Consider the following 23,513-nt stretch of genomic DNA (forward strand, 5'->3'; position numbering starts at 1 on the left):
CACTTTGCTGAATCAATAGGCCTTTTCACGAGACGTTTAAAAACAGCTGATTTTATCGTCAATTGACAGTTCTTCTATGAAAGTGACAGCTTCGGACTTGCAGGCCTGTTTAGCGGTTGTAAACAAGTGCAGTCTCGACAGTCTCACATGAAAAGGCCAATTCAGCAAAATGTTCAAAACTTCTGAAAGCCAACTGATAACATTTTTTATTTATTATCACGATTATTATTTTCAAAGGTATATTTAAGATTTTGATGGCTTGTATGCAAAGTGGTAAAACAATGAAAAACAGCTCGAAAATCAAATTTACATTTATTATTGTACAATGAAACATTTATTGTATATATTCAGTTTAATGCAAGGATAAAGTTTTCATGCATTTGTCTCAATGAACTCATGCATTTTGACTCGTCTCCGAAGGCCATCGATCATATGCAATTGATTGATGACAATTAAAACATTTTATGATGTCCGCCATTTTTTGAAAGCTGGAAAAAATACAACTTATTATTTTTGTTGCTCAACTTACGGATAGCATCTTCACTGTTCCACTTACAGCTCACGTTGCAATGGTTGGACTTACAGCTCACGTTGCAATGGTTACTGAATTTCAGCAAACTGGAACAAATTGCCAAAATTATCAGCAAAGTTTCAAATTGCTGATTGGTTACCAGCAAAATAATTTGCTGAAACATATTCTTCAAATTTGGTGTGTACGAAAACTCCATGAGTCGGAATTTTCATTCGCTACAATTTGATTTTTTTTGTCTCCGCTATTGCGGGGCATAGAACAAATCAGCACCGCGCACGATGACCCGGTGATGGGGTAGTGTTTCAACCGGAGCATATTACTTGCTTCGTGGGTCAAAGTGGTCGGCAACTCCATATGAAAAATGCAATTATTTTCGTTTGCTGATGCAATGGGAAAATTATTGAACGGATTGATTTATGGAAGTTATTTAAGGAACCTTCAGGGAGTCACAGCGGGTTAAGTTAGCCAGCGCAGTTAAGGCAGCAAGTTAAAAGTTGAGCGGTTTGATTCAAAAACCCACATCGTAAATACACAGAGAGGAATGAAAACAAACTAAAACTAATTCAGTACAAAAAGTATAATGTTCTAGGGAAACAAATAAATAAAGAGTGTATAACCGGACAATTACGATTTTTTTTATATGGTGAGAAATTCAAATAGATTGACATGTACATTAACAATCTCCTCTACAGTAGTCATATGGCTACTGCTTCTGCCTCATACGTAGGAGGTCGTGGGTTCAATCCCAGGTCCGTTCCATTCTTCTACTTTGTATCTTTCTCTATATTCCTCATGTTCTAGCAATCGCTAGAACTGGAAATGGATTTCCATACCGTTTCCATCTCTATCCCTATACCTTCAACTTGACTATTCACACAATACGCTCACAAAGAATGTGTATACAAAATTTCAGGGAAATCAAAAAATACAAAATTGAAATCTCGAAAAATAATCATGATTTCACAGAGAATTGCTCCACTGTTTAATTTTCAGCTGATTCGGATGAAATTTCGAGGTGGCTCAAGTCGATTTAGTGTTTTTTGAGCTATTTTCAATTTTGAAAAAAAGTCTAACAAGAGATATAAACGCCAAAAATCATCGCAACAACCTCTAAACGGAAGCTTTTGGTGTACTCAACAAGTCTTATCAACATTGCGATTCGTTCCGTTGATGTTTTGACTATGGTGAGACAGGAGGTTTATTTTAGCATGAGAATTGTGATTCTGGGCTGACCGGTTGAATTTTAGACACTTTTTGAAAACATGAATAGTCTGTCCTATTCACGAACCATGAGATGTTCATTAGGGTGGTTCAAAAAATCGATTTTGCTCCACAGTGCTTATCTGATTCTTTATCATGTTCTAAGTGTGCTCTGAAAATTTGAGCTGATTTGGATTAAAACTGATTTAGCACAAGCCGTTTCAAGTTTGCATGCAAATTAGTATGGGGAAATTTATTTTTTCATTGTACTGTTAATTTATTTATTTTATTTATTTATTTCGTCAAGCATTGTAGACTACAAACACATTGTTTCACTTAAACACTATCTGTTTTAATCACTAGACAACTATTATGCAATACTATTCATTGTTTTCCTCACTAGCGTGTTAGACATTGATATGTCGATGACCTCACAATATTTATTATATATGTTCATCATAGAGTTGTGCGTTGCAGATTTAGTTGAAATAAGTCACGATTTCTCAAGGTACGCGTAGGTGCATAAAAGTTCAAGCCTGACAGAAGGCTTTCTGCTTTTATCTGATGTGAGATTAAACCATTAACGAATGTTACACAACCAACTTCTCTTCTTTTCTTAAGTGTTTCGATATTAATTAGTAGGCACCGAGATTCATATGACGGAAGCGGTAGGGTTGACCAACCTAACTTTCTAAGAGCAAAAAGCAAAAACTGTTTTTGTACTGATTCGATTCGATTTGAGTGGACTTCTTGATAGGGTGACCAGACAATGCTACAGTATTCTTATATTGATCTGACGTAGGACACATAGAGTGTTTTTATCGTGTAAGGGTCATTGAAATGATAACTGAAACGTTAAATGAATCCAAGCATGTTATGTGCTTTATGAATAATGACGTTATAATGTTCTACAAAGGTCAACTTGGAGTCTAATAATAACCCTAAGTCTCTCACTTTTGTGCATCGTATAATTCGTTCCTGGCCTAGCTTACAGGTAATGTTTTGTAATATCTGCTTTCTAGTAAATGAAATTATGCTACATTTTTTCACGTTTATATCGAGAAGGTTTTTGAGCACCAGTTATAAAAATCGTCAATTTCTTGTTGAAATACGGCTAAGTCAGCATCATCACAAATTTCCATGTACAATTTCATGTCATCGGCATAAATAAGGACCTTAAGGCGTTTTAATATGAGTGTTATATCATTAACAAAAGAATGAACAATAATGGACCTAAGTGTGATCCTTGTGGTACACCAGAAGTAACTTTAATTGGCGAAGACAATTTATTATGGAAGCGCACTAACTGTGTTCTATCTCTAAGATATGATTCAATCCATCTAACCAAATATTCCGAAAAACCTAATCGCTGAAGCTTAAAGAGTAATAAAGAGATGTCAACTCTATCGAAAGCCTTACTGAAATCCGTGTACAAAGTTTCAACAGAGTTACCTCTATTCATTGCAGCAAGTGAAAATGTCACGAAGTCTAAGAGATTAGTGGCAGTGGATCTGCCTTTAAAGAAACCATGTTGGCGATTTGTGATCAAGTGCTTAACCTGTTCAAAGAGTTTCATGTTCACAATAGATTCAAACAATTTCGGTATACATGATATAATTGCAATGCCCCGATAATTTTGTACGTCTGAGCGTTTGCCTGATTTGAAAATTGGAAGAAGATAAGATTTTTTCCATAAATGTGGGAATACTCCATGAGCTAATGATTTATTAAAAAGCCAAAATAATGGTTTTACAAATGAAGTAGCTAATTGTTTTAATGACGCTTCCCCATTAGGCGCAGGTTAAAAGAAAACCTACATAGCTAAAAGGAATACTCAATAGCTTTCACCCAGTGAAAACCGCATCTTAATTAATCTTTCCAATAATTAGTAATCGAATTTAATCTATACCGTGGTTTTCTGGAGCTAATTGCATAACTCCTCAGCAGGCAACATTGCTGCTCGTGGCGCGAAAGATAGCACACACAAATTCAGGCTACTATGTTGCACTGCACATTTCAGTGATGCCCTCAAAGAAGTTTAACTATCATGACTAAAGATTTGCATCCTGTCTTAAAATCGATTACTAATTATTGGGGCAATTAATCAACATGCGGTTTCCGTTGGGTGAAAGCTGTTGAGTATTCCTTCTAGCTATGTAGGTTTTCTTTTAACCTGCGCTCAATGGGGAAGCGTCATTAACAGTATAATGAAAAAATAAATTTCCCCATACTAATTTGCATGCAAACTTGAAACGGCTTGTGCTAAATCAGTTTTAATCCAAATGAGCTCAAATTTTCAGGGGACACTCAGAACATGATAAAGAATCAGATTAGCACTGTGGAGCAAAATCGATTTTTTGAACCACCCTAATGTTCATCCAGAAGGTACTAGTTGCATCGATCTGATCCCGCAAGAACTCGCATAGGAAGTGACGATTTAGCACCATCCGGCCCTGGCGCAGTCCGGTAATTACGCAAATTCGGATATCTACATTCTCTATGCTACAGAACGGAACCCTCGTACATCGTCCCGCCGGTGATCCAGTACTAGCAAGTATCCGTTTATAATTCCTCCCTCTCCCTCCCATGCTCATGGGTCCCAACGAATGAAAAAAATATTTTGTTGGGATGCGTTTCCATTCCATTCCAAAGATTCCATTCTTGGCTTTTCGTGGTCTTCCATTATTTCTGTTGTAGTTGGTAGCCGGCCCTAAGAGTAATTAGCCCTGAACTAGCCGGTGATCCAGTACTAGCAAGTATCCGTTTATAATTCCTCCCTCTCCCTCCCATGCTCATGGGTCCCAACGAATGAAAAGAATATTTTGTTGGGATGCGTTTCCATTCCATTCCAAAGATTCCATTCTTGGCTTTTCGTGGTCTTCCATTATTTCTGTTGTAGTTGGTAGCCGGCCCTAAGAGTAATTAGCCCTGAACTAGTCGGTTGTTAAAGGTTGGGACGCTAAACTACTCCCGCACCACTGAAACCAACTCCTTCTTCAGTCAGGTCCCCAACCCCGCAATTAAGCAATACTTCTGGGGGTGACTCGACAACACTCGCCCACTCAAGCCGCGAGGATATCAGCAGAGACATGACACGGTTACCTTACAGAAGGCTTCCTACTGCTGACCACTCGCTACTCAAGCAGTCCTCACTCAATGTGGAGCCGTCACACCCATGCCGGCGGAATCGCAGAGGCCAATTTGGCAATTACTAAGTTAAACACAGGTAAGCTAAGGCACCAGCCCTACGACGACCTCGAATCGGCATGTACAGAACTCTCAATCTATGAGTGACCCCACTGGTGTAAGGGAGCATCCATAAATTATGTAACGCTTTGAGGGAAGAGGAGGGTTGCCTGGAGTGTGACGGCCTATACAAATTTTCCAGATGTTTCATACAAAAAGTGTGAGGAGGGGGAGGCTTAGAGTGAGGCTAAGGCTGAAGCCAGAGTAGACGCAACCACGTGATGCGATGTGACACCACAGTGCAATTTGACAGTTCATTGATAATAATTGTTATTCCTTTGCGTGAGTCGCGTTTACTCTGGCGGGTATCTTACTTGTATGCTCACTCAGCTCACTCATAAGTTCGACCGGTCACTCCTTCTTCTTCTTCTTAATGGCATTACATCCCCACACTGGGACGGAGCCGCTTCACAGCTTAGTGTTCATGCACTTCCACAGTTATTAACTGCGAGGTTTCTAAGCCAAGTTACCATTTTTGCGTTCGTATATCATGAGGCTAACACCAAGATACTTTTATGCCCAGGGAAGTCGAGACAATTTCCAATCCGAAAACTGCCTAGACCGGCACCGGGAATCGAACCCAGCCACCCTCAGCAAGGTCTTGCTTTGTAGCCGCGCGTCTTACCGCACAGCTAAGGAGGGCCCCACAATATTAGTTAATGTACTGAAAGTAGGCAATCATATATTATTGAACTCGTCCCGAATCAATCATTGGTAATACCAAATATACTATATTAACAATATGATTCACTCTCACGAAATTTTGGCGACACCACATGTGGCGCCAACTCGCGTCCGAAAGGATCGATACACACGTAAATCGAACTACCCAAAATATGACGATCGTTTTACACACACTTCAAAATGTCATCATGAAAAAAAATAGGGATGCTTGATGTTTTTTTTGCAAACTTAATCGATTATGTTTAATCGAATGCAAATGGAAAATCGAATGTTGTAGCAGAAGCGTGGTAGGCATATTTTTGTTGAAATGTATAATAAATTTGATATAGCTCGTTGAACTGTATCTGGCGGGACCATGCCGGTGCACCTACTCGCTCTCTGTTTCGCACACCATGTTGCTGTTTGCTCATTTGACTGCAATACTTTTAGAAAAATATATAAAGCTCTTTTAGTGGAATGTATTCAACCGTCTAAGACAAATTAAGCACTCTCCATTTAATTCCCTTAGTTAATTTTCGTTATCTTTGCAGATACGTATTTCGACCACAACTGTGTGGTCGTCTTCAGTGTCTCGTACTTGACTCGACTTCTTAAGACTTAATGTTTGACCCTTTATCAAACACAATGGACACGTGTGCGTGCGTTTTGACAGTTTTCCCATGTGTTTGGCCCATAAGAGCTATATTTTCACGTAGTGAAGGTATTGGCGATGCTCATTTTTTTTTGTCGCACACCGCGTTGAATTATCTTGATTTTGACGTAGGACTTACGTCTCTCTTTACTATACCGGGTGTCATTTCAAAATATTCAAATCGACCGCGTTACGCTGTGTTGAAAGATTTTAAACGTTAATAGCGTTCGTCTCAGTGGACGAATTTCTGCGGTAAGCCCCTCAATCGACAGATTTCAAGTATGCCTTTCATGTCCATACTTGATAAGACCCGAAAAACTTGTTTCAATAGGCATGAAACTGTTTTCAATGAAAAACATTGAGATCAAGGGAACCTATAAATATGGGTACCGCATAATTCTTGCATCATTCCATTACCACGTTCTGATTGGTGCAGACACTAGCGAATGAGCAGCCGCTGGGTCTGCCGAGAAGCCATAAAATAGCGCAACGCGATTTTTTCCTTTCATTCTGACCGGGACAAGCGAAGCAACCGCATCATCGATTGAACAGCACTCACACCTTTTAGCAGGGAATGAAGTCATCGAAACCACCATCATCAGCCGAAACCTAGCCAGTACAGCAGCAGTCCACCCTACAGACCCGACAAAGCAGCAATGCTGAGCAGATACCGGCAGCAGCAGCAGAGTCGAGCCGAGACCGGCCGGCAGCGTTGATGAGCCGAGACAGGCTGAAGAAAAGCCACATGATGTAGCATGTATGTCCAAAAACAATCGGTTCTTCAGAGAGCCAATGATAGAGATCAATATCAAAGCTTTCAATTCCCTTCGGGATAGAAATTGCATGGTTGTTACGGAGATCCTGAAATATTTTCTGTGCCAAATCCGCGCCGACTAAAATCAAATCCACGCCATTTCCGCACGACATGAAAATCCATTCTGCACCAAATCCGCGCGACCCAAAACTAAATTCTAAGCAAATACACATTAAATACCAATGCATTGATCAATGCAATATTGGCATTGATAAAAAATATGTAGAAAAACATTGTTTGATACTGACCGCACACAAAGCGAACGTGACTGAATGATCGTCCCATGTTATGAATTCTAAATCTTATCACCCGAAATCCCATGTCCGGGTGTTTCCTTCCTTCTACTACTAACAATGTTGTCTCAGAAAAGAACACCCTACTTCCCACCTGAACTGCAATTCTAAGCTCGCTTGCCCGGCTTATTGGCCTGTATCAAGCGAAAAGTCCCGTTAAGAAATAGACGCCAGCAGCGAGCAACGAGCGTAAAAAAGAAGAAGCCCTTCTCGAACGCGTTGATGATGATGACGCTTTGGCTGACAAAGAAGCGGGATACAACAGACACTGGCTGATTGGCCCACCAATTGGGAAGCAGAGAAGATTCAAAATAAGGTATAAAAGAAAACAAGACAAAATTTTCAAAACGACTTATCTGCTTTTGTAAACAAAGATTCAAACGACGAATTGACGAATCTGATAGCTCTCCCACGCAAACCAACACCATGAACAGGTAGCGGAATCCTTCACCTACCTATTGATGGTGTTGATTTGCGTGGGAGAACTATCAGATTCGTCAAATCGTCGTTTGAATCTTTGTTTACAAAAGCAGATAAGTCGTTTTGAAAATTTTGTCTTGAAAAGTGCATTCGCTCGCAGAGCATTCAGTCTTTTTTGTACCACCACTAGAAATTCGCGGTTATTTGAAAAGATCGTTTTCTTACTTTTTGCACTTAGCCGAAGCAAACAGCCCTTTTCAAGGCTCTAAGAGTTAAAAATAATGTTCTCCTTCAGTTGTTATCGCACGGATTAGAAGGCCCTTCAGTGGAAGGGCTGAGATAAAGTCTACATCCCCTGCTGAGCTAACTTGGTTTATTTCAGGCAGTCCTTCAGTGGGAAGGTTGCCACTGTCGAGGCTAATATTTCGTGACCGGACAGATACTTCCTGAATTTTTTTTGATGATTTTTGTTCGAGGTAGATTTGATTTCTGTGCGACACATTGATGAGAAGATTTTGCCAAGGAATGGTATGCAACACCGATTATTTATCCAAAATAGTTGATGTGAGAAATTTGGACATATTATGTATCTTAAAGGCATGGTCAAGTCAAGTCCTACGTCCACTTAGCGGATATGTCACAGACATTACCCACTGTTCGGTTTTTAAAATCAATGATGATTTCTTTTCAAATTAACTCGCATGCATAATCCCATTTTTGAGAATTTCCAAATTGTTATCAATTTGTGAATATGATTTGACAGAGAGAAACGTACTTTTGTGAACAAACTGCCCGATATGAGAGTCTGATATAAATAAAACTCAAACATAATTACGTTTGTGGTACAATCTCTCTATATAAAAATGAGTATGCATTTCCTTTAAGGCAATATAACTCACGAACGGGTTGACCGATTTGTACGGGTTTCTCAATAATCGATTCGTCTTGAGGACTGCTGTGTTATAAAATATCACTAAATTTTGAGGAGAAAGTTGAGAAATAGTGAAGATACAATTTTGATGCGAGTTGTAAGGGAACCCAATACGATCGTGCTAAAAATGATCTAGAGTGCGGCGCTGAATGAACTCAACAATTGACAGTAAGAATGCAAAATATAGTTGACTGTAAATCTCGATGTTCTATATCTCGATATCTCTCCCTATATCGATGGTTTCCTCGGTCCCTTCAATCTACATACATTTTGGCTTTCTACATCTCGATAACTTCCCTATCTTGAAATCTTTCTATCCCGATGTGTTGTAATCGTATTTTGTTCTGGATTCACTCTCCTTATGTCGATATGTTCAAATTTTTAGGCTACTAGACCATATTTGAACGATATCAATCAACAATAAGCAATGATATTTGTTTTGTTGTCGTTTTTCATAGCAACAAGCTGTTTTGGATCTAGTACCCATTTAAATTTTCCTTCCATTCCTCGATCTCTCCCTATCTCGATGGTCCCTTCAATATCGAGATGTGGAGAGCGACTGTAGTATAATCCCGAGCAAGGTCGGGTACGTTCAACTAGTTTTTATTGCCAAAGTATCGAAAAATAATCTATTAAATCCCAAAAAATATCTGATATTGGATACGAAATCGAGAAAGCACAATAAAATAGGCGTAATTAAGTTTAGCCGAAATATCTCACCGTAATGCTACGTTTTGAAAGGGCAAGTGAATTGAACAGCTTAGTTTAATGCAATTTACTTGCCAAGAGTTGAACATGTTCAACTTACTGTCCGTTCAAGTGAGTTGAGCGAAGGTGTTTGGACGCGTTTAATCCAAGCGACTTGTTCAATTCACTTTCCATGTCTAAATGTAACAAAATAATCATACCCATTATGATAAGCGCAACATAACAAAACGCAATCGGATGAGTGTCATCTTCATGGCTTTCCACTCAAGATACATATTCATTCAATCAATGGTGGGCAGCAAAAAGTTTTCAATTCATAATAAGTTGCAACGCAAGTGTTAAGTTCCAGTAGGAATTTAGTACACCGAAGAGGAAGAAGAATGATGCATTGGAATAATATCGATCATATTCAGAAAGAATTAATCAAATTTCTTGCTGAAGAAAGTGATAGAAATGTTTACAGTGGAACAATCATTTTAATGTTTGCGGAACGGCTTTCACAGTTTGAACGATTGAAGCAAAGGTGTAGTTTGTCTGCTTTGCACTGCTTCATCGAAATATTTACAGTAGTGTTTGCATTTAACAAAGTCGATATTCCGGTAATCGATTTATTGAAAAATGTATGGACATCCCCACACTGTAAAATGTCATCGAACAACTGTATGACTACTCACCGGAAGATGGCAGGAGGGTTTTCCAGCACAAGCTAGAAAAAAACATGTTTAGATTCCTCTTTGCTCGCTAGATGATGTTGTTATCACCGGCAAATGAATTATTGGCAGTGGCTGATTTTCTACTCGCCGCTGCCACATCCAGGCGCTATAGTATATGCGCAAAATAGCCAGCATGAGTTAACCACCAGGAATTTGTATGGCGAAAGACATCTAACGCGGGTTTTCTCAACAGTAGGAGCTTTTCACGAAAAACTATTTGGTACCAGTTATGCAGGAAGGTGTCCGCTACTACGCCTACCGAATATTTTTTCGATTAAAGTGCCTATTTTCGAAAAATTAACCATTAGATGCCTTTCGCCATACTGATTTCAGAAAGTTAACTCCTAGTGTGCCGCTGTAAGCACGCTCAAAGCAGGCGATTCATTGTTCGCCATTTCGTTGTATGGAAAAACTCGAAGTGAACCATATTGTTAATATAATATATTTGGTAATACCCAAAAAGAAGGCAATTTCCAATAATTGAATTGCGCTCCGGAGGCAGTATTGATTGCCAATATATATCTTCTTCTTCTATCTTCTCTATATAATAAAAATGAAATGGTCTGTGTTCGTATCCGCATAACTCGAAAGCAGATGTGTTCGTTATAGTTTCCGATGGGTTTATATGATATTTCCTTACATAGAAATCACCAGTAAGGTAGAGTAAATCTGAAATTAATATTCGTATGGAAATTAGCATGGGTAATTCACAACGTGCATTTCCGCCTACTATGCAGGACAACGACTGTATATATTAGGGTGGTTCAAAAAATCGATTTTGCTCCACAGTGCTCATCTGATTGCAAAATATAGTGGAGCAAAATCGATTTTTTGAACCACCCTAGTATATATACTTGTTGATCATCGACTGTTTTCTTGGGTTCCGAGATCTCCATGATTCCTTCTTCTTTCCGCTGGTAGCAATAGTCAGATTTTGTTGTAGCATTTCATGTTTTTCAGGAATCTCAGAACTTCTTCGGCTTAGCCCTTTAAGTCAGCAAGAATTTCTCGCATGCTAGGGTAAAGTGCCCAATAGTGGACCCCCAACCAATAGTAGACCCTCCAGCCATTTTTGCATTATTACAGCACAATGTAAACATTTTGCTATGAAATTCCATCGCGAGAACCTACCTTACAGTCCTATGATTTGATTACATGCATTGGAAATACTATGGAAAGTAAAATTAGATGATTTTTTACAATTCTATTAAAAAAAATAACATGAGAGTGTACATTATAGGAATATTTTGGAGGGTCCATAATAGGGAAGAAGAACGTCCCGAAACGGAACATAAAAATCAAATGAAGTGTCGACTATAGGGAAGCAATTTCCTATTATGGACCCCCAGGGGGTCTACTATAGGGCGAATTTAGTCAGACTTTAAAATGTTAAATTCAACAAAGAACGTCGTGTATTTGAGTGTTTTATGTATGTATCGTGAAGAGGAGATGCAGAACTTGGTATTAGATATCAAGCAGAATTAAAATGTTGAAAATTTCTACTCCTTATGACAGGAAGAGCAAAATTCCGCTACTAGGGGATCCACTATTGGGCATTTTACCCTATTTGATATGTAAAATCCTTGAACCCCGCCCCTTTAAAAATGCATGGGGGACCGATTCCCGTGATACGTAATCAGAACTGTAAACCAGCCTTTACAGAGAGAAGTTCATTGCAATATTTGAATTTAGGTTTGTCTTTGGCTATTATGTACCAATGCGTCATATACGTGTGCCCTATTCTAAGTCTGGACAGAAGGTTATAACTGGTCCTTTTGAGAAAGCCTAGTCATTGTGAAGGGCGAGACAGCCCTGTTGTTTATGCCGTCTTAGTACTGATGACGAGCAAGCACTCAAGCAACCAATTATCATTCTCCCTCAGTCACAGTTCAACAGTGACCCGAGTAAATGGGATACCTCCGCCGAGTGCAATGATGCGTAGTGGGTGAATTCATGGTGCAGTAACAAGTTACACAGTCATTCAATTTCCATATTTCGTCTTTTCATAGGTTAATGGTTTTTCTTTTTTTAGATATATAGGGAAAGGTGGGGAGACTTGTTCACTTGGGACACATGATCCCCCGCACCCCTGTTTTACCGCGAAACAAAGTAGTATTATTCTAGGGTATTTTGTTGATTTCGTTCGGCATTAAATGCCATTCGGAATAACGAGTTAAATGCCTAAGGGCCATATGGCATAATGTGTTGGGTAGCTTAAGGCCATTTGGTATAATGACCGCTTAGCATTATCATTGGGAAGATGCATCAAATACGGCACAGCAACTATTTGAGTATGAATATGATTCCATCTTTACAAGCATGTAATCTTTTAATTTTAAGCTGAATGGTCATCATGACAAATGGTAGTTATAGCAAATGGCCCTAAAATCATTGATTATTTTTGTGTTAATGCCAAACGGTCTTTATGTCAAATGGCCCCTTGTCGTTATACCAAATGGAATTATGCCAAACGGCCTCATGTCAAATGGCATTATGCCATTTGGGGTAGTCCCCTAAGAAATGCATCAACTGATTCAGCTTACCTTTATCGTCCTCTGCATTCCACCTCCACCTCCACCTCCGCCTCCACCGCCTCCCCCTCGCCCACCGCTTCTACTCACTGCTGCCGGCGGAGCTGAATCGTTTGTTCCACCAGTTGTTCCTAGCGGCTTTGATAGATATAAACTCTCTGTCCGTTTTGGCTGCGATGGTGATGGAATAATATCTTGGCCCAGAGTTCGTTGACGTAACAAAACGTCTTCAAACGGTTGGTTTGAACTGGAAAACGAAGCATCATTTGGCTGTTGATGAAGCGGTGTAGCTGCTCTGGACGGAGAATGTGGAACAATGCCATTACCCGTTGTTATCGTACTGTTTACAGTCGTTACGTTTCTCATTGGTGTTATCCCTCGCATTTGGGAACCGCCACGAACAGATCGGTCAGGCACGGATTCATTTGTTACACTTTGATTAGCTACATGAGAACCAGTTCTATCTACTGAAGATTGTCTGGATTGTGCTCCACCTAGTCTACTCGCTGCTCTGGAATATCGATCCACAGAACCATCTCTGCTAGGAGGTCGTTTGTAATGGTCAAAATAATCTATAGAAGTTTGATTAATTTGTCCTATTGCTGGCGCAGTTTTTGCTGCACCGGAAATCTGAATGGAATTTCGATGAGTAAAATTATCTTGCTGAAATCGATCTATATCTATTTGTTGGTAGTTTTGTCTATCCACATAATTTGATTCTAATTGTTGTTGATTTAGCATAACATTGTTAGCCATACTGCCAACATTCATACTCGGCGATGCATTCGAATATGGGCTCTGTATATTGTTTGGCATACTTGGTATTGTACCAGGTCCCTTCTGACTGGGTTCGAAGGATTGCGATAATTTTCGATTACTGGGTCTCTGTATCATGTTATAGTTCGGAATCGGAACGGATTGTTGAGTATTTGAATACCCTTTATTAAAAGCTAGATTTGTCACTTCGGGATTATATATTTGAGACTGTGGCTGCGTTGGGGATCTAACTGATTCTTGGTTATACATATTTTGTTTAATAACACCATCAGCTATCGTAGGCTTAGGAGGCATATCTGGTGTTTGTTTGATAGAATAATCAAGTGGTGACCTGACCAGCCGCTCCCGCCTTAATCGTTCGAATCGTTCCAACAGTTGTGGCTTGAAATCGGGAGCAAACTCTCTGGCCATCTGTATAGCTACATCAGAATCTACACGAGCTTGATCAGCAGCAACGTCAGCCAATTCTGCCTTCCCACGTGCTGTCGCTGTCCTTGAAATAGCGATATCAGCTTTTTGCAACGCGTATTTCGAAGCGCGTTGGGCAGAATCAACTGCTGCGTCTATTCGTTCTCTGAATTTGGCAGACCGAATTAGAAATAGATGTTTTTTCTTTTGACTAGTGATTAGTACATTATTTTTATATTTGCCTTCCTCTTTTGTGCCATCCTTAAACGTCGTAACACCATATCCATACTTCTTATTCGCAAACCATTCGCCTTCATACCTAAGAAATTAATATTACACAAAACTATTGTTTTACCATGATATATAAAATGCTGCTTACTTGAGACCATCACTTCGCTCGGAAATACCATAACCACATCGCTTATCATTCTTCCATTCACCCATATATGTTTCAACTACGCTTCCATCCAATTGTTCGTCTTCCACGATAAAGCTAGCATTGGAATCTGTATGCATTGATCTAAAAATAAAACAACGGATTATTATCTATTTTTGGCTGGACAACATTTTTACATATCTAAGGATAACATACTTGTTTGTCATTCCTGACTGTGAGGACTCTGTGCTGAGCCATGATGCAATCGATGCAGTTGATCGAATGCTTCCAGATCCAGTCCCACGTTTTTCTAAATCACCAGTACTTCGTTGCTTTCTTATTTTAAGGCCCTAAAAATAAAGAAAACCCTAACTTAATCCACCTAGCACCGAGGATGCTCGTTCATCAGAAAATATGCAAAAATAATGTGACCAGAAGTCCCGCTGCATTTTTAACTTAGTTTTTCATTTTTTTTTTGCCAAAATCATCGGCGCAATCCAGATAGGCGTCCCGCGTTTCGCAGGACGCTTGCTGGTCACATTACGCAAAGGCATATAAGATTGGCTGAATGTCACTATGACGGGTAGGTCATAAATTACAATGATTGAGTGAAAAACCCCATCCGTCATCCGTCATCCAGTCATTGACGAGAAAGACAGCCACGTGGTCGTACCACCCCCCAGTAATAAAGCCACCCACCGAGGAGAAAAAGCAGTCTTCAGCTGGATGGGGGAAGTATTTTTGTTTCAAAACTACATCATCCAATAGCGAAGACATAACTATATCCGGTGGATGCTTCATTTGGTTGTCTTTCGCTTTATTTTTCAAAAAAAAACTGCCTTTTGCAACATTTTGACGTAGGACTTACGTCTCTCTATTTACTATACCGGGTGTCATTTCAAAATATTCAAATCGACCGCGTTACGCTGTGTTGAAAGATTTTAAACGTTAATAGCGTTCGTCTCAGTGGACGAATTTCTGCGGTAAGCCCCTCAATCGACAGATTTCAAGTATGCCTTTCATGTCCATGCTTGATATGACCCGAAAAACTTGTTTCAATAGGCATGAAACTGTTTTCAATGAAAAACATTGAGATCAAGGGAACCTATAAATATGGGTACCGCTTAATTCTTGCATCATTCCATTACCACGTTCTGATTGGTGCAGACACCAGCGAATGAGCAGCCGCTGGGTCTGCCGAGAAGCCATAAAATTGCGCAACGCGATTTTTTCCTTTCAAGCGAAGCAACCGCATCATCGATTGAACAGCACTCACACCGTTTAGCAGGGAATGAAGTCTGCACCGACCGCTTTTTCGGCTCGACACCATCGAAGCGACCATCATCAGCCGAAACCTAGCCAGTACATCAGCAGTCCACCCTACAGACCCGACAAAGCAGCAATGCTGAGCAGATACCGGCAGCTGCAGCAGAGTCGAGCCGAGACCGGCCGGCATCGGTGCTGAGCCGAGACAGGCTGAAGAAAAGCCACATGATGCAGCATGTATGTCCAAAAAACAAACGATTCTTCAGAGAGCCAATAATAGAGATCATTATCAATGCTTTCAATACCCTTCGAAATTGTACTTGGGTGCCAAATCCAATATTCTAGAGATAAAATTTGATGCGTGATTTTCATAAATAGCGTCAAAACTAACAGTGGATAATTTTTCAGATTTAACCGCGAAGTGGACGAAGGACTTCGCTTGACCATGCCTTTAAAGATTCATAAGATGTCCAAATCTCTCACATAATCTTATTTGGATAAAAAACACCGATAACAGCTCAAACATTAATAAACTATCCATCGATTTTTCATGAAATGTTGGATTTTTTGGCATTGATAAAAAAATATGTAGATAAACATTGTTTGATACTGACCGCACACAAAGCGAACGAGACTGAATGATCGTCCCATGTTACCAATTCTAAATCTTATCACCCAAAATCCCATGTCCGGGTGTTTTCTTCCTTCTACTACTAACAATGTTGTCTCAGAAAAGAACACGCACTTCCCACCTGAACTGCAATTCTAAGCTCGCTTGCCCGGCATATTGGCCTGTAGCTAGGGAAAAGTCCCGTTAGGAAATAGACGCCAGCAGCGAGCAACAAGCGTAAAAAAGAAGAAGCCCTTCTCGAACGCGTTGATGATGATAACGCTTTGGCTGACAAAGAAGCGGGATACAAGACACTAGCTGATTGGCCCACCAATTGGGAAGCAGAGAAGATTCAAAATAAGGTATAAAAGAAAAGTGCATTCGCTCGCAGAGCATTTAGTCTTTTTTATACCATCACTAGAAGTTCGCGGTTATTTGAAAAGAACGTTTTCTAACTTTTTGCACTTAGCCGAAGCAAACAGCCTTTTTCAAGGCTCTAAGAGTTAAAAATCTAGATTGCTTTGAGAATAGGTCGTATGTACAAAAGAGAGACTCTCTTTGTTCACGCTCTCTTTCGCTAATAGATCGGCAAGTTTAGCATTTTCTGCAACATTTTCACTTTAGCACGCTAGACAAAGCTATTGTCTTTAGATATCTGCCAAAAAATCCAACGTAAATTTGTGCATAGCTTTGTAATAATCGAAAGAGAATGGAACCGAAGAGAGGCTCTCTTTTGCACATACGACCTATTCTCAAAGCACTCTAGAAATAATGTTCTCCTTCAATAGCTATCGCACGGATTAGCAGGCTCTTCAGTGGAAGGACTGAGATACAGTCTACATCCCCTGCTGAGCCAACTTGTGTTTTATTTCAGGCAGTCCTTCAGTGGGAAGGTTGCCACTGTCGAGGCTAATATTTCGTGACCGGACAGATACTTCCTGAATTGTTTTTGATGATTCTTGTTCGAGGTAGATTTAATTTGTGTGTCGGTTTGATGAGAAGATTTTGCCAAGGAATGGTATGCAACGCCGATTATTTATCCAAAATAGTTGATGTGAGAAATTTGGACCTATTGTGTATCTTAAAGGCATGGTCAAGTCAAGTCCTAGGTCCACTTAGCGGTTATGTCACAGACATTACCCACTGTTCGTTTTTTTTCCAAAAGGAGAAATCGACGATTTACTCTCACGCTCTCTTAAATAGGAAAGCGTGAGAGAAAATCGTTGATTTCCCCTCTTGGGAAAAAATATTGCAAAAGGCAGTTTTTTTTTAAAACTAAAGTGAAATACAACCAAATGAAGCATCCACCGGATATAGTTTCGTCTTCGCTATTGGATGATGTAGTTTTTAAACAAAAATACTTCTTCCATCCAGCTGGACACTGCCTTTTCTCCTAGGTGGGTGGTTTTATTACTGGGGGTGGTACGAGCACGTGGCTGTCTTTCTCGTCAATGACTGGATGACGGTAATTTGAGCCTTGCGCTCTGTGTGAATCCTGGGGCCTCATTGCGCATCTCATTTCGAAAGCTGTTTCGTATAACAATCCACCATTTGGTTGTCGAATGAATGGTACTTGTCTAGCATCCCCATCCCCCACGGTCGTGGATTAAGGTTCGAATGTCATACATCAAATTGTCTTCTTTTTCTTGATGTTCGCATTATTTATATTACGGAGACCCTCTCATTCGCTCAGAACAAGGGCCTCATACGCCTGTCACTGGCGAACAAAGCTCGTGTACTCTGCATCGAAGCTTAGAACCGGTGTTAGGGCGCAATCGTTAATGTGAACATTTTTATATTCGGTTAGTTACTGCAAATAAATTCTTTTTCGAGTACCTATAATCAAGCAGGTATCTCAAGCATACCACATCGTTATATTGCTGCATGATTGAGTGTTTAATTTTGATAAAATATCGAAAACAAAAGTGTGCATAAAAATTGCTTCGCCATAACAAAAAGGTGGTAGAGAATTAACACTGTTGTTTACAGTTTAGAACCAAATCCAGATGTCGCACATGTTGGGGTAGGGATTCAGTGCTCCGCCTTCTCCCCCTGGCTCAGAATACAGATGTGAAGTGCGCAAACATTTCATAAGATGCCATATTTCTTTACAAAATGTTATTTTTAATACCAACACACCGCATATGTATACCATAAAGACGTGCATGTATAAAAACGAATATGCAGCTGAGATTAAATTGTTGCGTATGTGATACCTACTATGTATACATTATTTTCTATAGAAAATACTATACTGCCGCAAACCGCAAGTCAGACTTCTCTGTATATGGATGCCATATCCAGATAAGTCTGACTTGCGGTTAGCGGCAGTATAGGTATACCTTCATAAATACATGAATGTAAATCTGGTAAATCTACGATGTAGTTGAAGAACTTCTCAAATGTTTGACCATATTCAATGGATTGTTTACTTGACCATATGATCGGCCTTCTCTCTGTTTAAGCCTACACTGTTAGAAAAAAGTACCTAATACTAGGTACATTTCACTCAAATCGGGGTTTCAGTGAGGGAACCCAAAAATAAACTTTTTTTTTCTTGAAATTAAGTAAAATTCACTTAATATTAAGTAAAATATATTTAATTTTAAATACAAACTAACCAAAAGTTAGGTAAATTTCACTCAACTTTTGTAAACATGAGACTACCCAACGTTGGGTTCCCACACTTTAATGCCCTTTAACGCAACACTGAATGATGCAAATTATAAGAGAGCCAGCGCCGTAGCGTGGGGTTGGCCGGGTTGGCCCCCGCCAAGGGCGCCAGCTCTCAGGGGGCGCCGGAATCAAGAATTACGGTATGGGAAACAGAACAATTTTATTCGTTACATGGCCAAATAATTACAAACCGACAAAGTCCAAAGGTCTATGGTCAACCAGGTGACATTAGTACCTATATGTTTTGTCATGATTTTCAAAACTCTTTTCATTGCTATGTACTGGCAAATACGTTAGTTCTTTCCACTAAGAGCAAGAAACAGCCGTTAGGACACTATGAGCTGTAAGTAAATACACACTTAATTTATTTCACCGAGCCCGGCAAAATAAATTGCCGAGAATCCAACAGCTGAGAGCTCGGTAAAAATCTCGTTAAAAGTTTAAATTGCCGACTGGGCTGCAAAACGTGTAGTCTTGTTAGCTGTCAAATTTTACCGGGCGATCGGCAAATGAATTACCGAGTGCTTCAGCATATATTTTTACCGAGATTCAGTTTTTTTTTTCGTTTGATATGCCAAATGCAAAAAAAAATATAAGCAATAAAAATATGAAGTAAATATATTTATTTTGAATATGTATAACACATGTTATTTCGTACAAGGAATCTTCCGGTGGGTACTAGACATGTTTTTGAAATGGTTGATCGATGGTACATTGCGTGATTGAGACGGAATTGCATCTTATACATCCATTGCCACCTTCGATCGTGCTGCATATTGTGATTTCACGTGCAACCGGAGACAATAATGCACGAATTCAATGATGGTGCAATAGTCACGGTGGTTTGGTTTAAGCGGCGCGACGTTATACAATGCAACTAACTGAGAAAATGATAACATTTTTCAATGTGGTAATCACCCGTTTAATAATGGAATACTTACATAAAATACATTCTTTCGAAAAGCCAAAAAGTAGTTGAATCCATTTTTTTTTACTTTTGCGCGTTGTTGTTACAAGTTTGTATTTGACGTTTTACACTTTTCCGAATCTCGGCTAATATATTATTTCACCGATTTGAATTGCAAAATATGTTACCGAATTTCGGTGATTCATTTTCTTTGCGGATTTTCGGCAATCAGAAATTAGAAAAACAATGTAAATGTCAAATTTTGACGATATATCAGTCAAATAAGAATTTGCCGACCACATTCGTCATTTCTATAGACACTATAGGTTCCATAGACGAGCGGAGGAACGGTTGGGTCATTTCGATTAAGTGTGTTTTTCCACTTTTTCACAGTGTACCACGTGAATTTGACGTCACACGCTCCGTTGCTTGGATTGCAATCGTGACGTCATGCTCGTTTGGCTACACTAACTGACAGTTCGTTTGGCTACACTCGCCTTCGCCTCAGCTCGTCTATGGAACCTATAGTGTCTATAGTCATTTCCATTTACCGAGATAAATTTTAGAGATTAAGTGTGATAACTTTCAGCAATTTTAATGATGTTCCAACAGATTCCATACGAGGATCCAGAAATGCCCACGACTCTGCCAAGTTCCTAAGATAACTTACCATATTTTGCAAATTAGTGCAAAAGCTCACAACATTTAAATACTTTCCAGGGACATACCACCTAATATAGTGCTTATTATATGAAGCATCTTTAATCCACTAAACTTTTTAATCTTATTGTTCTAGAAGATGAGCCTACATAGAGAAGAAAATCTCGTTAATAAAAATTTATAAAACTTTAAGGTGGGATTCAAAATGTTATTGGATTGTAAAATATTGCGAATTTTTCCTTAGAAAAAGAGGGGCGCCCAAAAAAGATTCCGCCAAGGGCGCCGGGAGTCCACGCTACGGCTCTGAAGAGAGCGATAGTAAATCGACGGTTTCTCCTCCAGGAAAATATGTTATCATCTTTGCAAGAATTTATGCAAAAAGCAATGTTTACAAAAACTATTGCGAAATTCAACCAAATAAAGCATCCAACGGATATAGTAATGTTTTTTCCTATCAGTTGGTGTAGTTTCAAAACAAGACATTTGGGAAGCTGTAAAAATTATTTTCTCCTCGGTGGGCGGATTTGACCATATGACCAGATGCGCTATACAGTGCATGCACCAGATGCGCAATGATGTCACCTGTGACAAACCCGCCTCTTTCGGGAGAAGAAATGCAGCCTGCGAGAAGATTGAGCAGCTGTGCAATCCTCAAGCAACTCGCAATTTCTATCGGAAATCCAATGCATTCTGCAAAGGCTTGTGCGGGAATAAGGATAAGAGCATCCTGAAGGCCAAACGCAAAAGAGCAGCTCAGAAACAATAAATCAGTGTCAAATCAGAGTGGAGCTCTCGGAAGGCAATCTCTGTGTTTGCAGGGCAGATTATTGATCAGTCTATTGATCATGTCATGTCGGCGTGCGAAAAACATCGTGGTCCCAGATCTGAACTAACTAAACATCTACGGGTATAAGAGTTGACGGGCCTTGATCTCGTATACATGTTTACTCCATAACAGTGGATCCTGACCACTTGAGGACACGACCTGCCACCACGCACAGGATCCGGTCTGCTTCATTATTGGGAGATATCCTGTAATTCCCAACAATAGAAGCGGCGCAGGAAGCAGCCCTGAGGCATATTTAAATATGTAAAAAATGTGAATATTTTAATATGTAAAAAATACACTGTGTAAAAAAATGATTGAACCAATGGTACTTTTTTCAGAAAGTTTCTTTAGGGAACCTATTAAATACTAACCGATAATAATCCTTTTTTCGTTTTTTCTACTAAACTATTTCGTCTTGCGGGAGGTTCATCTGACTTTGCTTTCAGCACGAAACCTCCTCGTGCGTCATCTATCCTATGACTACGCTTTTCGACTGGATCAGGAGTAGGTGCTTGATTGGTCCCGCCTTCATTACTTCGTAACGATGTCATCGAAACACGTATAGATTTTGTTCGAAATCGCGCAGCCATTCCAAACGGAGCCGAAGTTCGCACACCGTAGCCATGACGCATTCCACGTAACCATTGGCCCTGGTAGCTTCCTAAAATGATGGCAACATTGATAAGTGTTGACGAATGTAAGTTTCCAACTAACCTCCATCAGCATAGGTTTCCGAGCCGTATCCATCCTGCAGACCGTTAGCCCATGTACCTTCATATCTTGCTGTAGACGAAACACTTTGCCTAACACCGTACCTTCCTTTGAATCCCTGCGTCCATTCACCTCTATATATCCATCTGCCTCTGGTTTCAACACCAAGACCATGTCTTTTTCCGTTTTGCCAGTGTCCCTCGTATGAAGATCCGCTGAAATGACAAAATTTAGAAAAAAAAAAACATTTTATAATCATCTAATGGAACGTGAGATAATACAAATAAATATAATCTTGCAAACTAGACAGGCTTTGAAAGGAAATTATTTTATTTCGAATCGCATTTATTTTATTCAACGCTCTTTCTAGATAAATCTTATTGCGATGGATTTTTGTCTGGTGTCTGGTAATAATTATAATTTTTAAATGCTGCGTACCATTTGTACTGTTTTGACTCAAATCCCGAACATGACTCATATTCCGAACTCTGGTGGTTTAACGTGGTTAGAATTACACGAATAAAGTCAAAATGGCCATGTAAAAGCGAGTGTTCGGAATATGAGTCATGTTCGGAATTTGAGTTAAAACGGTACTTCGCGTACCTGAAGGAATTAAATAGACCCCATCTCGCGGTCCTCAGCCTCTTATTTAGCAACTCCTACCCTACCTCCTCGTGGCGCTGGCCGGTATCCAGTTTTCCGCGAGTGGTAATGGCCGCCAGCTTGCCTGCGGGTTAGTCTCTGATTTGACATTTCTCAAATATACTCTATTATTAATATACTATATTTGCATTTCTGGAGGTCAACTGCACCCACCGCTCCGAGCATCCTGACCAATGTGGCATAAAAGGAGGTGCTGATTAAGTAAATTCAAGCCTTTTTATATACCTCATTGATCAAAATGCTCGAACGGTGGGTGCAGTTGACCTCCAGAAATATTAAATCAGAGACTAACCCGCAGGCAAGCTGGCGGCCATTACCGCTCGCGGAAAACTGGATACGAGCAACTTTAGGAAAGATCGGGTAACCAACCCCGATGGGAACTATGGTCGTATGTTGATAGGGAAGGAGGGGTTCGCTCCCCTCAGGTTACTGAGGGTCTGTTCTCCATGTTAAGAGCAGCTCACAACAGCGTCTGTTCTCCATGTTAGAGGCGGCTAATCATCGTCCGAGTGCCAGTACCAGTGAAACTGTGCACCGTGGTGCACCGCAAATAAGGAGATATGGTCCTCCGGAAATTTAGGTGGTTTGGTGTCAGGCCCTGCAAGCCAGCCAAAAAAAACTTACGCAACGAATAATCAACAAGAGAGTACGGACCGGAACCATCGGCGAAGACCACTGCGACGAAAAGGGTCTAGCGGTTTTAAACTCGGTTCGTGGAACTGCAAATCTCTCAACTTCATCGGGAGCACACGCATACTCGCCGATGTGCTCAAGAACCGTGGAATCGGCATCGTAGCGCTGTAGGAGGTTTGTTGGAAGGGATTAATGGAGCGAACGTTTAGGGGTAATCATACCATCTACCAGAGCTGCGGCAACACACACAAGCTGGGAATAGCTTTCATAGTAATGGGCGATATGCAAAGGCCC

The 23,513-nt window shown here is 40.0% G+C and overlaps 1 protein-coding gene across 6 annotated transcripts in view; it reads right to left on the bottom strand.

Annotated features, from left to right (window-relative positions):
- The window catches only part of LOC134211809 (uncharacterized), a 105,744-nt gene that overhangs the window by 33,412 nt on the left and 48,819 nt on the right, over nt 1-23,513 (bottom strand). For all 6 annotated transcript variants that reach the window (XR_009979106.1, XM_062689075.1, XM_062689072.1 and 3 more), the window contains exons 3-7: nt 21,927-22,138; nt 21,584-21,873; nt 14,481-14,614; nt 14,268-14,408; nt 12,716-14,207 (exon numbers count right to left, since the gene is read on the bottom strand). Coding sequence is in view for 5 of the 6 variants with exons in the window: in XM_062689075.1 (XP_062545059.1) it covers nt 12,716-14,207; nt 14,268-14,408; nt 14,481-14,614; nt 21,584-21,873; nt 21,927-22,138 (2,269 nt within the window). In the remaining variant the exon portion in view is untranslated. The remainder of the gene's footprint in view (nt 1-12,715; nt 14,208-14,267; nt 14,409-14,480; nt 14,615-21,583; nt 21,874-21,926; nt 22,139-23,513) is intronic.

This window comes from Armigeres subalbatus, chromosome 2 (genome assembly GCF_024139115.2).
Source record: "Armigeres subalbatus isolate Guangzhou_Male chromosome 2, GZ_Asu_2, whole genome shotgun sequence".
Lineage (NCBI taxonomy): Eukaryota > Metazoa > Arthropoda > Insecta > Diptera > Culicidae > Armigeres > Armigeres subalbatus.